Source organism: Rana temporaria, chromosome 1 (genome assembly GCF_905171775.1).
Source record: "Rana temporaria chromosome 1, aRanTem1.1, whole genome shotgun sequence".
Taxonomy (NCBI): domain Eukaryota; kingdom Metazoa; phylum Chordata; class Amphibia; order Anura; family Ranidae; genus Rana; species Rana temporaria.
Genome location: NC_053489.1, coordinates 534,350,186 through 534,370,688, shown reverse-complemented (window position 1 = coordinate 534,370,688; position 20,503 = coordinate 534,350,186). Strand labels below are relative to the sequence as shown.

Sequence of the window (20,503 nt, the reverse complement as noted above, 5' to 3'; positions counted from 1 at the left end):
AATGCAATACTGACATATAATCACACACATTGGACGTTGGACTTGGTCTTTTTTCAACCTCACCCACTATGTAACTATGCAAGTAGGGAAAGGGGAACTCATTCCCTGAAGTCAGAAACCCTGAAAGAAAAGGCAAATTAACCACCCAGCCAGGTGGACAAGGAAGAATAAACCCCATAGAGGGACTATAGGGAACAGAAAAGGGGTCAGTTGGCAGGATGGAAGGGCACCAAAGGACACAGTCCTGACACACAGAACCTTCTAGACAGGACACAGGAAGAAAGAATTATATTCCCACAGTAGGAGATAAAAAGGAGCCCCAGGGAAGCAAGGATAAAAAAAATTCCGAGATGGCTTGTCCCTATGTGGTATAAGAAAAATGAGGAACACAGGGGGAGTCAATGAAGAAATATGGCTGCTAGGGTCATTACAGAGAAGATTCTGTTCATACATAGGTTCTTATAAAGAAATAACACATTTGAGCACAAAAAAAGGGCTCTGCATGGGCAGGAACACCGAAGGAAGGTCCCAGAGGGGCACAGAAAAGCTCAACAGCAACAAAGTGGAGCAACTTTTTGCAAAAGGTAGTTACAAGGAGTGTGAAGCCATGGTGCTTGGAAGATATACAAAGCCTAAACAAGACCTGGTGGGTACTAGGAGCTAGGGGTTTAGCAATTGCAAACAGAAGACATTAGAGCACGAGAAAAGGGATCAAATCTTAAGATGGGGCTCCCCATCATCACACTAGGAGACTACCTCACATGATATATTACAGAGCATGGGGGAGCGATCTGCATGCCCCCCGAATATTAGGGAATTTGAGATGCTGGAAGATCTCTGGGTGAAAGGCTGTAGATTAAATACGCATAGTGAGATGACCAGGCAAGTGCCATGCCACCTACAAGAATGCGCGTGTGTGCGCGTCTGTGTAATTAAGTAAATTCTGTAACCTTTTCCAGTACCAGGTCGGCAAAGAAGTCGACCAGTTTTTTTGAGATGTGAGAGCAGAAAGACTTATTAACTTGTAAAACTGGTAGCCTGGGGAGTTTTATGCCAGAAAGGCATGTGTAGAAAAGGGGGGGTCAATGTATTGGAGCCAACTGTGGCGCTACAACCAGCTGTTAATGAGAAAAGGGAACAGATCTTAGGATGGGGTTCCCTATCATCACACGATATATTACAGAGCCAGGTCGGATATATTACAGCAGGGCTCAAAATTTCAAGTCCTGAGCTACTAGCCAGGCCTCAAGAGTTACTCGCCACCAGTTGCCCCACCTAATTCATACACTGCCCTGCACCCAATTGCACCCGTAAACACGCCCTTGTAGATTATCTCATGGAATGACAATGTTTTATGCAGAATAAAGTTACAAAATTAAATATTACCAACAACAACTTTAACAAAATGGGACAGGGCACTGGGGGCAGACCAGAGGGACAGGGCACTAGAACTGGGTCTCTTCCCCATTCTCTTGCTGTCTCCTCTGCAACTCCTATCCATCCATCCATCCTCTCTCTCCCTCTCCTATTCATCTCATCATCAGGAGCCTGTGTGTGCGGCTCCACGCTTGCATGTCCCCACTTCCCCCTTTTATTCAGGCTGGCAGAGAGGAGAGGAGCTGCAGCACAGCGGGAGGGAGTACAATCCAGCGCTGAGATCCACACAACTGCACAGCCATCGACACCATAGCACAGCGCACAGCACACATTGAGACCAGTCTGTTCACAGTGCTCAGGCTAAACTTGCATAGAGCACAAGGGGAAGAAAACTGCACAAACTAGAAGGCTGCCGCTCTCATGTCAGGGCAACTTTCAGTGAGCACTGCACCGGAGTGGTAATTTTTGCACCTCACTCATTACTTTCTGCTCTCCAGCTACATTGGTCGGGGGAGGGGGGGGGCAGGCTCAGAGAGGTCATACTGTTAGGTCCCATGGCTTAATGAGAATTGTAAGGAGAGCACCTGTGTACTGCTCTGCCTGTGTGCGGCTCACCAGACTACTTTTCCCGAGCATGCACCTTTCCCCTTCGGCCGCCAATCTCATCGGGACTCTAAGTGTAGGCACAGATTGGAGGGAGATTGGTCATGCAGCCCTGTCATCACTCGCCCCCAGCTTAAATCCACTCGCCAAATGCTAGTAGTAGAAATGTTGAGGGCTGTATTACAGTACCAGACCAATTTTTTATTTATTTTTTGAGATGCGAGAGCAGAAAGACTCAACTTGTAAAACTGGTAGCCTGGGAGATGTGCACATATACATAGTGCAACAATTGTGCTGCAAACCGCTGCTACAATGCATACACACGATCAGCATTCCTAATAAGCATGTTGCTTAGACAGCCATACTTTGCTTGCAAACAGAATGGAGGGCTGTAATATTGCTCATACATTATTGCCATTTTTGAGCAAACCCAATAAAAATTAGGAGCTGCTAAAATTGGTCACTTGGCAATATGGTGTGCAATAATGATGCAGATGTGACCCTCTAAGTGGACTAATGATGTGTTTTCCACAATGCCATGTTGTGCTTTCTGGCAAGGTTGCACCAATTACATTGGGAGAAGGTCAAGGTGGTAGAGTAATCATAGTTTTGCCAAGTGCACACAATTCCATTTTTTTTTTTTTTTAAACATTTTAACCACCACAGCACCATATACTCCTGACAGGATGCATAATTCACTTTACACCCAGCTACTGCCTGAACCTCAAAGTTCTGCATTTCAGTATAGGGGCTATATGCATTACCTTCTCTATAGATGATTTTAGTTTGTTTATGTGGGATTCAAACAAAGGAAAGTGGGAGAAAAAGAAGTCCTGGAAATTCTTCTGTGCTTCCTCCTCTTTAGACAAAGAAAAGAGGATGCTGATCGCAATCTTCTTGCGGCCAATCATTGCTGGGTTTGAAGTGCAACTCTCATCCGCCATACTAAAAGTTTCTTCTGTTGGCCTGCAAACCAGATTTAGAAAAGGTTACAGGAGACAAACACATTTTTCTTTTAAATCACTAAAAGGAATATACTAGAGTACATTTGCCCATGATGTAAATGATTCTACTGATAAAGCATTAAAAATTATACTGACAGCCAAATGAGATGCCACTTTTCTAATATTGTAGCAGTCTATAGCAAGTGGTGTAATACTTAGTTGACCACTGAAAGCCAGACTATAAAGAGACAGATTGCCGCTCTAGGCAGGTCTTGTTGGGTGCAATCTTCTTCTCAGGAACTCAGCGATGAGTAAACACTGAAGTTAGTGTGAAACGCATCAGCTGTCCTAGGTTCCGTTGCTGTGACTTGTAGTGCCCGTTTCCAATTTTTTACATTAAAGTTACGTTGGATTGGAGTGCGGCTGTCCTGATCATCTTTTGTTCTTATTTGCAATAGTAAGGGGATCCATTTTTGAAGCGATATTGAGGAACCAGAGTTGTGGGTGCAGGGGATCTTTTCAAAAAGATCTTGCTGCACAATTTCAGAATTGGTGTTAGATTAAAGAATTAAGATATTAGATAAGGTTTACGGGCTCTGATAAGTGTGGGTGATTGGAGTCAGATTAAGTAAAGAGTACATTTAAAAGCATACTATATGTGGAATGCAGTGGGTTAACAGACTACTGCTCATGTAGTGTGTTCACTGCTGTGAGCCATTTGGCAGGTTACTGGATCACATTCCATATACCAGGTCCAATCCCTTTGTTAATTAGTACCTGGGCCTGTTCCGATTTAACTTTGAAATAAAATAAAAAATTTAATAAATTACCATCTTGGAACCACCCCATTTTCAAGACTGGTGATTTGACTTCTCAACAATCGCCGCTGATAGCTGCTGGCATAGTTACTTGAAAATGATGTACTTGGTGAAGGAAGAGGGGTAATCAGAAGACTGCTTAGAGATGCTACAACAAAAAAGTCAAGAAAAAAAAAAAAAAAAAAAAAAGGAAACATTTGTAAGGCAGAAGAAATAAAACCTGTGTTTACAAATCCTTAAATTATATTGCAGATGTGATAATCTTGCTTTATAGTTGAAGTATAACAAAGGAATGAAAATCAGAAAAAAAAAAACAACCATAAAAAATAAATCCAAGACAGTACAGACCAATCCACGTGAAATACACTGAAGCCTGCATCCCTCCTCTGTCACTCCTGCTGGCTTCAGGTGCTGCCCCCGTACCAGCCCCCGTACCAGCCCCCGTACCCCCGTTTCATGGTCGCTCCGAGCTGCATCCTTCCTTCCCCTCCTGCAGCTGCTGGCAGCGAGTTGAGAGCACAGGGGGAGGAGATGTGTTTACCAGCCCTCCCGTAGTACAGTGGACATACTATACTATAGATCACTCCTAAATGTTCACTGACAGCGGCTACATAGTAAATCTATGTATCAGACTGTCAGTTCATTAATGAATGTGGAATCTCGATACAGATTCCTTATTTATTCAAGTGCTATGGAGAAAGGGGCTATATTTAGTCCCTTTCTCTGTCTCAAAAAAAAAATATGGGGGATTGTTTAGACCTCTAATCTCTCATCAAAGCCCCCCCCAAAAAAACAGTGACTTTTTGGGGACGGCAAACCCCCCCCCCAGCACTCATCCCTTCGCCCGCATTTCTCCCCGCCACAGCTTCCTCAGCTTACCCAATGTGCCTCCCATCCTGATTGGCTAGGAGGAGAAGCTGGAAGACAACAGCGAATATTAATTCGCTATTGTCACAAGTGCGTGGGCTCGGGGCACCCTAACGGACCAGCCACTCCTGGCAAGACCCCTTTCACATGGAGTGGACTCTGTCAAGCAGATCCACCTTCTCAGTGGGGGATCGGTCTGCCGATCCCCGATGAGCAGGCGGATGACAGGTCTGCTTCCTCTCCGATGATGCAGAGCGGACACGGACACAGCCCTCTGTTCTTTATGGGGCAGTCGGGTGGAAATAGACCTCCTGTCCATTTCCATTGCATACCATCCGATCTGCTAGATGGGTGGGGAATGGAATCCCCATCCATCTGTTTTTAGCGGACAGGACTGCATCAGATGCAGGTGGGTGTAAACGGAAACATGTCCATTTACATCTGCCTCTCCATAGAGAACAATGGGTGGTCTGATTGAGTCTGCCTGTCCATTTTTCAGGTGGGCCCAATCGGTCTGCTTGTGTTAAAGGGACCCAAGGGTCTTGTTCACACAAGGCATACACAACGTACCTTTACAGGGATGCACAGGTGTTTCACGCATCTCTATGCAGGCAGCCCCATTGATGCAATTTGGGGATGTAGCAACTGCTCCAACAGAGCCGGTGCTCCCAATTTTTCATCCATGTAGGTCTGTATACATGTCCCTGAGCTCACACTGTCTGAGCTCGGGGTCATGTACCCACACCCACACAGATGTCAGATTGGGAACAGCAGCTATGCCTGTGCAGCTGTTGCATCCCAATTGACATAAATTAGACTGCCTGTACAGAGATGCATGCAACACCAGTGCATCCCAGTACGGGTAAACATGGCCTTCCATGGGCGTACACTTTAGTATGCCACATGTGAACGATGCTTTAGTAAGAATTTAGTAATTTAGTTATTTTGTGCATTTTTTGTGAAAATAGTGATGTGCTAAACATTTGCGCAATAATTGCGGGGCCCAAAAAAAATCAGTAGCACTTTCTTTATTCTACAGGTCATGTGCTTTCAAAAAAATATCTAGTTTGAGGGGCCTTTTCAAATTCTGAAAGCTGTAAGTGAAAAATGGTAACCTCTGGATTTTTAGAGTAGAGTAAATTGTTTTTAGATTACAGTTTTGCATACCTTCAGTTTTCACCATTTCTCAAAAAGGCGCAATTTAAAATTTACAAATATGTGTTATTAACTCAATACAGGTTAAGCTTTTATACATAGTGGGAATTTTGAAAATGTTTATTTGTGAATATATTGTTTGATAAACATTTGCACAAATATCATAGGGCCTTAAAAATCAGTAGCACCTTCTTTTAATTCTACTGGTCCGATGCTTTCAGAAATTATATGGTTTTGGGGGGGGGGGGGGGGGGGGGGGGGGTCTTTAACAAACTCTGAAAGCTGCGTGGGAAAAATAATAAAGCAAAAAAAAAAAAAAAAAAAAAACACGCTCTTTAAGCTGGCCGGACATGTATCAACCGCCAGCTAGGGGCTTGGCTGTGGAGACCCCCTTCTGCCACCTGTAAAAGTCGGATCACTTTTTCCTTGTGCAGAAATCACTGGTCAAAAAACAAATACTATGGTGCAGATCCACAGAGCAAGTACTTTCAAATTTCCCGCGTCGTATCTTTAGTTTGAATCCTCAAACCAAGATACGACGGCATCTGGGTAAGATCCGACAGGCGTACGGCTTTGTACGCCTTTGGATCTTAGATGCAATACTTTGGCGCCCGCTGAGTGGAGTTTGCATCGTTTTCCGCGTTGGGTATGCAAATTAGCGATTTACGACGATCCACGAACGTACGCGCGGCCGTCGCATTTTCTAACGTCGTCTGTAGTCGGCTTTTTCCGGCGTATTGTTAAAGCTGGTATTTTGCGGCATATAGATAGACTTGCCATGTTAAGTATGGCCGTCGTTCCCGCGTCGAAATTTGAAATGTTTTTTTTTTGCGGAAGTCGTCCGTGAATAGGGATGGATGTAACTCACGTCCAAGTTCAAAAAATTACGTTGTTGCAATGTAATTTCGTGCAAAGCATGGCGGGAAATGTTTGGACGACGCATGCGCAGTTCATTTGGCGCGGGGACGCGCTTCATTTAAATGAAACCCGCCCCCCACCAGCCGATTTGAATTCCGCCGCCAGAAATACACTACGCCGCCGTAACTTACGGCGCGAAATCTTTGTGGATTTGAAAGTACGCCAGGTAAGGTACGGCGGCGTAGCGTATATCTGATACGCGGCGCAAGTGTAAATGTATGTGGATCTGGCCCTAGGTCTTGATCATTGCTGCAGCAATGACGGAGATATCACACTTCCTGTCTAATGACGTGTGTGTGTGTGTGTGTATATATATATATATATATATATATACACACACACACACACACACACACGATATATATATTAAGGATGAACTCCGGCGTGTTCGCATAGAACACGTGCAGAGCCCGCCAGGAAGTGTGCACGGCGCTGCGCTAATAACAGCCAGGGAGACATTTCACAATCCTTGCAGCCGAGCATCGGGACAATGTCTCCCTGGCTGTGATTAGCACAGCGCGGTGCTCACTTCCTGGCGGGCTCTATATATATATATATATATATATATATATATATATATATATATATATATATATATATATATATATATATATATATATATATATATATATATATATATATATATATATATTAGTGCTGTCAGCTAAACGCGTTATTAACGGCGTTAACACAAACCCATGTTAACGCCATCAATTTTTTTATCGCGCGATTAACGAGGCGGCGTTCGGGGGTTATACCGGGATGATGCCTGCAGCCGCAGGCATCATCCCGGTACCGTTGTTTAGAGCGGGCGATCGGCTATCCAAACATAACAACCGATGCGGCTAAAAGCCGCTCGGTTGTTATGCCGGAGGAGCGGGAGGGGACATCCCCCCCCTCCCGCCGCCTTTCGCCGCTCTGACCGGGCCTCCCGTCCCACCGGGAGACCTGATCCTCCATCCGCCGCGTTCCGTGTCCAGGCGGAGACTGACACTAAGCCGTAAACGGCTTTGATTCAGTCTCCGCATTGAAACCACGGAAGCGGCGTCATGACGTCACTTCCGGGTTTCTCGGCTGCCAATGGCGCCGGATTTAAAAAAGTACACAGTATTCAGAATCGCCGTTTTCGGCGATCTGAATACTTTGAAGTGCAAAGGAGGGCTCGGAGGTCTTTTAGACCCCGATCCCTCCATAAAGAGTACCTGTCACCACCTATTGCTGTCACAAGGGATGTTTACATTCCTTGTGACAGCAATAAAAGTGATCAAAATGTAAAAAAAAAAAAAAACACAATTTAATATTATAAAAAACAAAAAAAAAAATAAGAAAACAAAAAAAAAAAAAATGTTTTAAAGGGTGAACCTCCTTAATCGCGCGATTAATCGTGAGTTAACTATGACATTAATGCGATTAATCGCGATTAGAAATTTTAATCGCTTGACAGCACACATACATACATACATACATACATACATACATATATATACACACACACACGCACACGATGAGAAGAGGTAAAAAGCACAATTAAATGGAATTAGGAGGCTCTATGCTGGAGAGTAATGGAAATATAGATATAGGGATGGCATCTCTTACAGATCATAAATGCAGTGTCTGAACCCATGCAAATATGGTCTTTGACTAAAACCGTGCTAGTTGTCAAATAGGTTTATAAAATATTGAATACAATCTTATTGAAATCAAAATCAATACCTATAGTGACAATCATTCGGTTTGTCCATGTAATTTGCTCATTAGATGGTATATAAAAAACACAATATTACACGACCAACAATCAGAAGCTAAAACAGGGTCAGAATGCTTCAGCCTTTGGATCCGAAGTAAATGATCAAGACTGTGTGACATAGACATACAAATCCTAAAGAAAATATAGACCGAGGCACACTCTGTCTCTGTCCAGAAAGATAGAAACATGTCCAGGAGGAATATTAGTCTGGTATAAGGGGGAGCTAGGACAAGGGCTCAATGCAGAACAGGAATATAAAAGACCTCTGGTGTAAACATACCCAATGGGTTCTGTAAATTACGGTCATGAGTCAATTCAGACACAACGAACAGCTATGACTGTACAAATATGCACCTCAATGCATTAAAAAAAAAAAAGGCTTTTTATGCAGTCCTCTGAAGAGTCAGTGGCTGCACTTGAGGACCTTTATAAATTTCCAGGCTGACCACCATTGCTCTAAATGCAACCCAAAAACATTAGTATGGTATGGTAGCAATTGTGTTGGGATTCCATGACTTCATGTTCCCAGGGTCAGCAACACTATGCTGTTACACAGCAGAAACCAACATACATACTACACAGCATACCAGAGCCAACACAAAGATATCTCAACACACAAAGGCTAAGAATTTGAGTTATGGCATAAAAGGGTAACGAAATTACATATAAAGTACAGGAACCAGTCAACCCCAGCCAAGCAACATTTCATTAACAAAAGGAGCATGGTCTGTTTGACTAATGGGATTTGTCCAGTGCTATATCCAAACACCAAGCAGTCTGACTATTCAGAATACATTTATGACACTAAAAAAAAAAAAAAAAAAAAAAAAAGAGAGAGGGGAAGGAGGATTCATCAGTGCTGGAAAAACCAAGGATGTTGCCTTTTACTCTCGCATCCTACTTAAATTACAAAATGGTAAATACCACGGAGCTGGGAGAATGTAACATGAATAAAATGCAACTAAAGCAAACCAGAGTGGGAATACAGTTACAGTGAACACTTAAGATACCTGATCGTGCAATGCCGCTGTCCTTGTCTTCATTCTGTCCTCTGCTGGGCATATCCACTGGTGTGCTGTGAGCTGCACAGAGGAACATGTAAAAACAGGTCAAATTTAATCTTAAAGAAAAATTTGCAGCATACAAATGAACCATTAAGTTCTGCAAAGGGAAGATCACCTAAAACAGTTTTACCATAGTTCACACCTTCCCATACTGCACAGTGGGGTTTCATGCCCATTTTGTATCATCATTGACAACCTGAAACCGTTTAATCATCACCAACAGGGTTGATTCAAATAGTGTAATTATGTGCTGTGACCCAGAGCAACCAATCAGATGTCAGCCATCAACTGATTATATTAGATTTGATGCTTTGATGCTGTGGATTAGGGCACATTGTTAATCCTTGGCTAATACACTTCCAGTTGTGTTGCTTTAACTGGTTTAACTCATCGGCATTTGAAACATTCACATAAATTGGTTGTTAATGATGAAGCAAAAGAGGAAAAAAAAAAGAAAAACTGTCCTCCCTGTATTTTGCGGTCTGGGGTAGGTGAATCATATGGTAAAAGTATTTACTCCATACTTATGCCAGGTAATAAAGTGCCAAACTGCAGAATCTACTGTCACCATCAAGCCATCAGTGAAGCAAGCCAACCCCTCCACCAAATTGCATGCAAAATTTAAAAAGTGCATTTTATCTTCCAATATATAAACTGCAGTCTACTCTTCTCACATGTGGTGCCAATTCAGAACTGGAATAAAACCATTGATTGTTTAGGATTTTCTTTAGATCCCAGGAGAAAGTTGTAGCAAACTATCTCACCATCTCAATTTAAAAGAAGAAATGCCTATGCCAACTTTGCTACAATGTTGTAAGAAGAGTGGCATTGGTTTCTTAGAAGCAGTAACAACAAATACATTTTGTGTCATGGTGGCTAGATGAGCCAAGCATACTGCAGTTTACAACATAAGCCATCATGGGTCATCTTCTGTGCTAAGCTTTCAGAAATCCAGACTGAAATGTCAAATGCCCTACTGGTGATTTAAAGCAGGCCCTTCATAGAAAGGTAAGGGATAATTTGAAGTGTTGCCCAACTATTTTAAAGAAGCTTTTCATTTTGGTTTCATCTGACCAGGAGCAGCTGGCAGGAAAGGTTGCAGCAACAATGTCACCGTCACTGCCTCTTACTATAGCAGATCAGAAGTGCCAGTGCTATAACAGATCAAGATGTACATGTATAGATAACGTTTCATGTAGTGCAATAGGACAACACTGGGGATGACTTACTAAAGGAATAAAAGCTGTTCTCTTAGCAAAAGGGAATGTTCTCCCTGGAAAGTTCATGTTTACTTTGCAAAATTTGTGAAAAAAGGCAAAAAAAAAAGTGTTCACTTTGAATGAATACCCACATGAAAATATTTAGATGCACTAGTGGATGAAAGCAACACCATAGTCAGTAAGTTGTACAATCAGTATACAAGAGAACTGGTCAGATAATGGGACTTTAGGGTGTGATCACTCAAAAAATAATGGAGCAAAAATAATGTCATTTTTGTTTTTATATACCCAAACAATATAAAGAATATATAAGAATATATGCAATCCCATAGGGATAGATTACAAGTCCGTAAACGGACTTGTAATAAACGGTCCGTTCGTCCGCCCGTGTGAAAGGGCCCTTAATGTACAAAACTCCTGAGCGATGCATGCTGTAGGTAATGCACCCAGATAAAACTGGCAATATACAATTGAGATAATTATAGGCAGTGGTTATGAGCTGGCCACTAGAGGGTGCTAAAAAGTACTATAGGAGGATGCTAAAGTCCATGGGGCAGATCCACAAAGATCTGCACCCGCGCAGCGTATCTGAGATACGCTACGCCGCCGTAACTTATTTGGGTTTGGTTTGAATCCAGAAAGAATTTGCGTCGTAAGTTACGGCGGCGTAGTCTATCTCTTGCGGCGTAAGTGCGCGTAATTCAAATGCGGCGAGTAGGGGGCGTGTTTCATTTAAATGAAGCGCGTCCCCGCGCCGAACGAACTGCGCATCGCCCGTCCGGGAAAACTCCCAGGGTGCATTGCTCCAAATGACGTCGCAAGGACGTCAGTGTTTTCGACGTGAACGTAAATGGCGTCCAGCCCCATTCACGGACAACTTACACAAACGACGTAGAATATTCAAAATTATACGCGGGAACGACAGCCATACTTAACATTGAGTACGCCACCAAATAGCAGCTTTAACTATACGCCGGAAAAAGCCAAACAAAAGCGACGTAACAAAATGCGACGGCCGCTCGTACGTTCGTGGATCGTCGGAAATAGCCAATTTGCATACTTGACGCGAAATACGACGGAAACGCCACCCAGCGGCCGCCGGAAAATTGCATCTTAGATCTGACGGCGTACTAAGGAGTACGCCTGTCGGATCTAACACAGATGCCATCGTATCCGTTTGGTGGATACCAACTAAAAGATACGACGCGCAAAATTTGAAATTACGCGGCGTATCAACTGATACGCCGGCGTAATTTCTTTGAGGATCTGCCCCTATGCTTTTAGATTTGTGATTTTATCACTATATTGTTTGGGTATATAAAACATAAATAAAAATGATACTTTGTCCATTGTTTCTTGAGAGGCAACACCTTTAAAAGTCCCATTTCTGTAGATGTGCACTTTGAATATTTAGTCATGTGCTAGCAAAAATCCTGATTACAGTAAAACCTTGGTTTGAGAGTAACTTGGTTTGAGAGTGTTTTTGCAAGACAAGCAAACATTTTTAATAAATTTTGCCTTGATATACAAGCAATGTCCTGATATAAGAGTAGCGTCATGTCACAACTGAGTATAAAAAGAGAAGAGAGGAGCCTCCAAGTGTAGCAATATGGTCACATTTAATGAAGGTACAACATTTAGAAACTTATTGCTACACTTAGAGATGCCTCTCTTCTCTTTTATACCCTGTAAAAAAAATGCTTTGATACACAAGTGCTTTGGATTACAAGCATGTTTCTGTAATAAATTATGCTCGCAAGCCATGGTTTTACTGTATTTAAATTCACACAAGCATGATTGTGTATTCAAAATGAACACCATACACACTGCAAAGAAAAAATAAATAAATAAATAAATCAAAATGAACAGCTTTGGTTTCTTTAGTAAACCAGCTCCATACACAGTCCTTAACAGTATATTCAGCAACATAAGGAAGCTACAGGCAAATAGCTTTTTATTTTACATATTGATTTATATATATCTTGGCTGTTGCCTGGGGCTCTCCTTTAACACGTTGCTATAGTACTCCACCTAGTTTGTAATTAATTATATAGATGGAAGGACAGGCCCACTTTAAATATTAGTGTTCATTAGAAATTCATTCAATGCATCTACCACCATTTCTAGCAAGATTAAAAAAAAAAAAAAATTCAATTTGTTTATAATAATCTTTTGTAATGCAATAAAACCATAAATTATTTCAGAATTACAAAGGCTCATTTGAAAAAAAAAAAAACACACAAAAAGGCACTATGTGTCTTGTGGACTATACAGGAGAAACCAATATTGTTATAAGAAAACAGACAATTATGGTAAGATCTTAGGTTTTAGTACCAATGTACAGTGTATTCTTAAAAATCCCCCCTTAAAAAAATAAAAAATACTGAAGTTTAATATTGACATCTGTCATGAAAAAAACAAGGGGGCTACAATTGCTGGTCTTCATCGGAGAGAAAATAATTTTCTGGCTGTGCATGACTTTCTTGGAGCATGAATGTATAAAATGAAAAAAAAAAAAAAAAAGGGGCAGAGTTCTTAATCTATAGCATGGGTGCCCCCTGTGGACCTCCAGCTGTTGTGGCACTAAAAGTCCCATGATGCATTGCAAGACTGACAGCTACAAGCATGTCTCCCAAAGGCAGAGGCATGACGGTACTTGTAGTTCAGCTGGGAGGGCCACTGGTTGAGCACCCATGATCTATATACTTGTTCCAGGTCATGGACTTAAACCAAAGCATCAGCCTGACTTTTAAACTGCTACACTTTTCACGAGTGTTGGCATTGGGAGCCAACATATGTTCCTTTACTTTAACCGGGCAATGAAATCAGTGGGACAATAACTGGGATTTGACTTCTGCGTGGATAACAATAGATATTCACTTCTTTATTTGGATACTTCAGTAAAACCAGACACTTTGACAGGTTGGACGAGAATTCACGCGCTAAAGATTTTACCACAACTGTCTCCAAAAAGGTAGATGCAAAAAAAAAAATGCAAGTTGGAAAAGATGGGCATGTAAAACAAACGCTGCACTGTTCAGAAAGTAAAGAAAAAAAAAAAATGGAAAACATATGAAAAGGATCAATGCAGCTAGCATGCATGGTGACAGTGAAAACCAATGCAATTGTGAAGTAAGGTATGGTTTTGTGGGTTCAGATCACACAGGCTGTGGCGTGTGGCTTCCACAGTACCCAGCATTCCACACAAACCTGCAAAGAAAGAGGCACTCCGAATGAGCCGGAGTGGGTGTGCTTCAAACATGGAGGGCAACAGTTTGCTGCCACACATCTGTAAAATACCTAGAACAGGGAGTGGAGGCAAACGTTTTAAAAGAAGAAAAAATAAAATAAAATAATATAAAAAAAAACGCAAAGAAACACAAAAAAACAAGCAATACACAAACCAAGGGAAAAGGTGCAAGTCGTGCAAAGTGTTGGGACAGAAGCTACACTGCCCACTGGAGGTAAAAGCATCCCAAGATAAGAATATCGACTATTCTAAGAACATGGTCAAACAACAAAAGGGATCTGAACATTTCCCCCCCAACCCCCATTTTCTAGGGCAAATAGTCCTTCTAGATTTAAATCTAAATGAAAGAAGTAGGTTCATGGGCTAAATCACACACTGGAGTGGCAGAATCGTACAAAATGCAGCGGTAACATAATCACCCTAGGTCCCCTGACATAAAGGCAAGGGTATTTTTTGGGTGGACAAAGCTCTTAAATGTTTGGAAGCATAAGAATGTGACGTTCTGGAGAACGTCTGCAAGTTTACATGCCCACTTTGGAAGACTGACAGTTGTGAAGGGGCTTTAATGTAACATCAAAAACTTTTGTGTGTGTATACCTGGCAAAACTTACACATATGGGGAAAAATAAAATACATACCTAGATTAGATCCACATAGTCCTTGACCGGTCTGGCTCACACCTAGTCTGACAGTGCTATCATGACTGATGTTTTCTAGACTGTCCTGAAGCCTGAATAAAAGGCAGACAAAGATTAACAATAAAAACAGAAACACAAGTAAGCAATAAGCAGCTTGTGGAGTACAGACTTAAAGGGGTTGTAAAGGTTTGTTTTTTATTCTCTAAATAGGTTCCTTTAAGCTAGCACATTGTTGGTTCACTTACTGTTTCCTTCCATTTCCCTTCTAAATGTTTTCTTTCTTTGTCTGAATTTCTCACTTCCTGTTCCTCCTCAGTAAGCTTGCCCCCATCATCCGAGCCGTTCTGGCTGGGGGTTAGTCAGCCAGAACAGCTTACTGAGGAGCAACAGGAAGTGAGAAATTCAGAAAAAGAAAGAAAACATTTAGAAGGGAAATCAAAGGAAAAGGCAAATGAACCAACAATGCACTAGCTTAAAGGAACCCATTTAGAAAATAAAAAACAAACCTTTACAACCCCTTTATTGTAACCTGACAGAAGGATTATTTTCCAACAGAAAGAAACTTCAGTTAACGTAAAAAAAAAAAAAATGTCTTCTTGTTTTCAGGTGACAAGATGTGCACCTGCCAACTGCAAGCGTGACATGCGCTTTTTGCGAGTTTCCGGAAACATGGGCCGAAACACACGTTTTTGCCTGTTTCCATGTTGCTCAGATATGAATGCAGCCTAAATGACAGCTCTTCAAATCTGTTGGAAACATGCTGATCATACAGTCACATCGGGACCCATTCAATGCACTGCTGTTTATTTTCAATAGACCCCCAATACTGTACATGAATCTAGCTGACGTTGCAGTGCAGGTATTGCACCATCGTGCGTTGCTTTGGAAAAAAATGCTGCATGTCCAATTTTTTCATATCAGTGTGAATGTGAAGCCTTAAATACTTCTCTACCGTATATTTACATCTTCGTTGGGCAGTGGTTATACATCAGGATCACAGCAGCAGCAACAGCCATGATTCTGGTATTTTTTTAGCCGGCAAATCTCTACATAATTAAAAAAGTTATCCAAGCTAATAGACCACTCATATCATCTCGAAGAGGACCTGTTATGGCCCATGCTATCACAAGGGATGTTAAAAAAAATAAAGAGTAAAAAAATAAAAAAACACACTTCCAAGTGCACTTGTAGTGCAAAGTGGATTTGCCTTTAGTAAATAACCCCCTGTGTGACTCTTGCAGCTTCACAGCCGGCTTCCCACTGCACTTTGTGAATAGGCCTGCAGCCTTCCGAGACCTGTGAATTTCCACACGGATCACCAAGAAATACGAGTGGTTACCTATACAAACACTAGGTACCCGTGCCCCCCTATATATAAAAAAAAAGGGTAAAGGCAACGTGCCAAATATGGTAGAAGGGGATATAAAGCCAAACTTTTTTACTTTTTCCCTTTGGGGTGAAAAAAAAAATCCCCTGACCCCCATATTCGCACTCATCTAGGTTACACACACACGTAAACCATAGTCGCTTTTCATATGTGAGGTATTGTCGTGAACGGCAGACAGAGCAATAATTCTAGTGCTAGACCTCATGTGTATCTCTAAGTTGATGACTTGTAAAGGCTTTTAAAGCCTCGCCGAGGGAGGGTATTTTTTGTAGTTTATCCCCGTTCCACCAGCACACACATAATTCATTAAGGTGTATTTTTTCTTGAAGATGTGCAATTGATAAACTGCTCCCCAAATACTGTGTGACATAAAAAAAATTGCAACACCCACCATTTTATTACCCAGTGACTTTGCTTTCAGAAATATATGTGGTTTGGGGTTTCAAGAAATTTTCTAGCAAAAAAAAAAAAGGGGGGGGGGGAGGAAGAGCAGATTTTTACATGCATCTGAAAAATTTCAGAATTGGCCAGGTTAAGTGGTTAATGCAGCGCACATCAAAATAAATGCATTAATACAACACTCCAAGACAGACCAGCATGAATAGGCTCTCATTATAGAGAACTTCACTCCCGGAGGAACACACACAAAAAACTATTTAGTGCAGTTATCGTTGATGAATTCACCCCCCCTATTCTCATCCCTTAAAGTCTTAAACCGGATACACACGAACATTTTTTTTGCATGAAAAAAAATTATTAAAAAAAACAAAAAAACAAAAAACACACACACACACACACACACACACACACAAAAAAAAAAAAAAAAAAAAAAAAAAACTGTCAGCTCCGGTTGGAGACACTGTACAAGGTTAGTCCAGCGATTTTCCCCGCTGACCTGTTGTGTTGCGACAGGAAGATGGCCCCCCGCTGCCATAACACTCCGATCAGCGCACTCTGCCATTGGCTGAGAGAGCCGATTGGGAGTTTTCCAGCATGCATGGCGCCGGCAGACAGACCAACATACACACAGGCAGAATGTCGGACGTTTTTTTTTTTTTGAACCGACAAAGGTCTCTCAACATTCTGCCCGTGTGTATGGGCTTTAGCCATACCTGTCCACAAAAAGGACATGTGGCTCCCACTGTACAGTAAATGTGGGTTACTTTTAAAATATAGATGTATTAAAAATACTACCTATGCTAAAAGTCCTTTAATCTGCAAATACATTTACCAATGAATAGTACCCTCAACATTCAGAAATCAAACAAATTGCAAACACTTATTACTACTGTAGTACAACATCATGTCATTATACCAGTCACCATCAGGAGAGGTTAAATCTTACGTGGTTGTGCTGCAGCTGAATCCCCCCACTTTGGCAGAGAACACTTTACTGATCATCAGCTGAACAGGGCATCTGGTAAAAGAGAACAAGTTTAACAAGAATCGGTATATAGGGTACAACAGAGACAAAGGGAAAGTGCCAAAATAAAATTAATAAAATATGGGTGTTTGTGTAGTCGGTCAAGGCATCAAACACTACGCAATGTAAAAAAAAAAAAAAAGTTATAGAATCCAGTTTACTCACAAATGGTCATATTAGATTTTATAGACAGGCCGAAACTGCATGCGGACTACCCTAGGCAATGCTCAACACTCCACAGAAACTGCTCTTCTAAAACTCACAAAATGACTTACTAACAGCAAAAACCAACAGACACTAGTCTGCACCTTTACTTCTGAACCTTTCAGCTTTCTTTGATACGGTTGACCATTCCCTCCTCCTCAAACTTTACTCCCTCGTCTCCGTGACTGTGCTCTTCACTGGCTCTCCTCCTACCTATCCCACAGTGTCACCTACAATTCTACTTCCTCCTCTCCCTTTCTCTGGTTGGGTTTTGTTCTTGGACCTCTCCTATTTTCAATCTACACCACCTCCTTGGGTCAACTGATAGCCTCCTATGGCTTCCAATATCATTTCTACACCGATGACACCCAAATCCATCTCTCCACCCCTTAGCCCACTCCATCATTCTCCTCACGCATCACTAACAGACATATCTGTCTGGATGTCACACCACTACCTCAATCTCAACTTGTCCAAAACTGAGCTCATATTTCCTCTACCACGTGCCCCTTCCCCTGATTTCTCTGTCAAGAGCAATGGCACAACCATCCACCCATCCCCACATGCCAGGGTGCTAGGTGTTATCCTGGATTCTGAACTCTCCTTTTGGCCCCACATTCAATCCCTTTCTAAAGCTTGCTGCCTCAACTTCCGCAACATCTCCAAACTACATCCCTTTCTAACCAATAAAACTACAAATCTCCTGGTTATCTCCCTGGTCATCTCTCGCCTCGACTACTGCAACTCCCTCCTCATTGGTTTACCTTTAAATAGGCTATCCCCCCCTTCAGTCTACCATGAATGCTTATGCCAGACTCGCCCACCTTAAAAAACACTCAGGGTCTGCTACTCCTCTGCCAATCCCTCCATTGGCTTCCCTCACCCAACCAATTACATTTAAAATACTAACAATAACTTACAAAGCCATCCACAACTCTGCCCCCAGCTACATCACTAACCTAGTCTCAAAATACCAACCCAATCGGCCTCTTTGTTCCTTCCAAGACCTCCTGCTCTCTAGCACCCTCATCACCCCGAGGACTTCTCCCAAGTGTCTCCCATCCTATGGAACTCCCTACCCCAATCTGTCGGACTGACTATCTCCTACTCTGTCTACTTTTAGCATATCCCTGAAAACCCTTCTCTTCAGAAAAGTCTATCCTGCCTCCACCTAACAACAGTACTTTTATTTTTTCTCCATTAGCTCATCCCCCACAGCTATTACCTTTTGTATCACTTGACCCTCCCTCTTAGATTGTAAGCTCTGAGCAGGGCCCTCAGATTCCTCCTGTATTGCAACTGTACTGTCTGCCCTCCTGTTGTAAAGTGATGCACAAACTGATTGCACTATATAAAATCTTGTATAATAAATATTATTATTATTATTATTATTATTATTAACTACTTGGTAACCGCCCTATAGCCGAAATACGGCTACAAGCGGTTCCCTAACTCTAGGAGGGCGTCAATATACGTCCTCCCAGAGAGTCGGAATTGCGCGCCCGCGATCACCGGCGCTCGCTGGGTCCACGGGACCCGCAGCAACACGGATCGCGGTAAGGAGCCAATGGAAGCGGCTCCTTACCACGTGATCGCGCCGTCCAATGACGGCGCGATCACTTGTAAACAAACCGGCGTCATGTAATGACGCCGGTTCCTCCCTCTCCTCTCTGTACCGTTCGGTACAGTGTGAGAGGAGAGGGAGGGGGGGGGGGATCGGGCGGCAGCAGCAGCCGCCGCACTGTGGGCTGGATCTGTGACAATTGCAGTCACAGATCCAGCCATCCCTGCGCAATACTCTGCAGTAAAAAAAAAAAAAGATAAAGTAAAGTAAAGTGCAATACTCTGCAATACCCCCCCCCATACTCTACAATACCCCCCCCCATACTCTGCAATTCCCCCCCCATACTCTGCAATACCCCCCCCCCATACTCTGCAATACCCCCCCCCCCCCATACTCTGCAATACCACCCCCCCCCATACTCTGCAATACCACCCCCCCCCCATACTCTGCAATACCCCCCCCCATACTCTACAATACCCCCCCCCCATACTCTACAATACCCCCCCCCCCCATACTCTACAATACCCCCCCCATACTCTGCAATACCACCCCACCCCATACTCTGCAATACCACCCCACCCCATACTCTGCAATACCCCCCCACCCCATACTCTGCAATACCCCCCCACCCCATACTCTGCAATACCCCCCCATACTCTGCAATACCCCCCCCAATACTCTGCAATACCCCCCCCAATACTCCGCAATACCCTCAATACTCCAATACCTTGCAATACGTCGCCTATGGGGATTTTTAAGTAGCAACGTTTGGCGCAATTTCACGGGCGTGTGCAATTTTGAAGGGTGACATGTTGGGTATCTATTTACTCGGCGCAACTTCATCTTTCATATTATGCAAAAACATTGGGCTAACTTTACTGTTTTTTTTTTTTTAAGCACAAAACAGTTTTTTTTTTAAAAACACGCGTTCAAAAAATTGCTGCGAAAATACCGTGCAAGATAAAAAGTTGCAACAACCGCCATTGTATTCTCTAGGGTATTTGAAAAAAAAACATATATAATGTTTTGGGGTTCTATGTAATTTTTTAGCAAATAAATGATGATTTTTACATGTAGGAGAGAAATGTCAAAATTGGCCTGGGTGCTCCAGAACGCCTGATGGTGCTCCCTGCATGTTGGGCCTCCGTATGTGGCCACGCTGTGTAAAAGTCTCACACATGTGGTATCGCCATACTCGGGAGGAATAGCAGAATGTGTTTTGGGGTGTAATTTGTAGTATGCATATGATGTGTGTGAGAAATAACCTGCTAATATGACAGAAACTAGAATTTTTTTTTTATTTTTACAGAATTTTCAGTCTTTT

At 42.4% G+C, this 20,503-nt stretch overlaps 1 protein-coding gene across 3 annotated transcripts in view; it reads right to left on the bottom strand.

Moving 5' to 3' along the window:
• The window catches only part of FNIP2 (folliculin interacting protein 2), a 94,916-nt gene that overhangs the window by 28,259 nt on the left and 46,154 nt on the right, over positions 1-20,503 (bottom strand). For 2 of the 3 annotated variants that reach the window (XM_040332400.1, XM_040332385.1), the window contains exons 5-10: positions 17,334-17,405; positions 14,602-14,693; positions 13,924-14,013; positions 9,440-9,511; positions 3,755-3,890; positions 2,745-2,946 (exon numbers count right to left, since the gene is read on the bottom strand). In XM_040332400.1, the coding sequence (XP_040188334.1) occupies positions 2,745-2,946; positions 3,755-3,890; positions 9,440-9,511; positions 13,924-14,013; positions 14,602-14,693; positions 17,334-17,405 (664 nt within the window). The remainder of the gene's footprint in view (positions 1-2,744; positions 2,947-3,754; positions 3,891-9,439; positions 9,512-13,923; positions 14,014-14,601; positions 14,694-17,333; positions 17,406-20,503) is intronic. The other variant, XM_040332393.1, reaches the window with a different exon arrangement.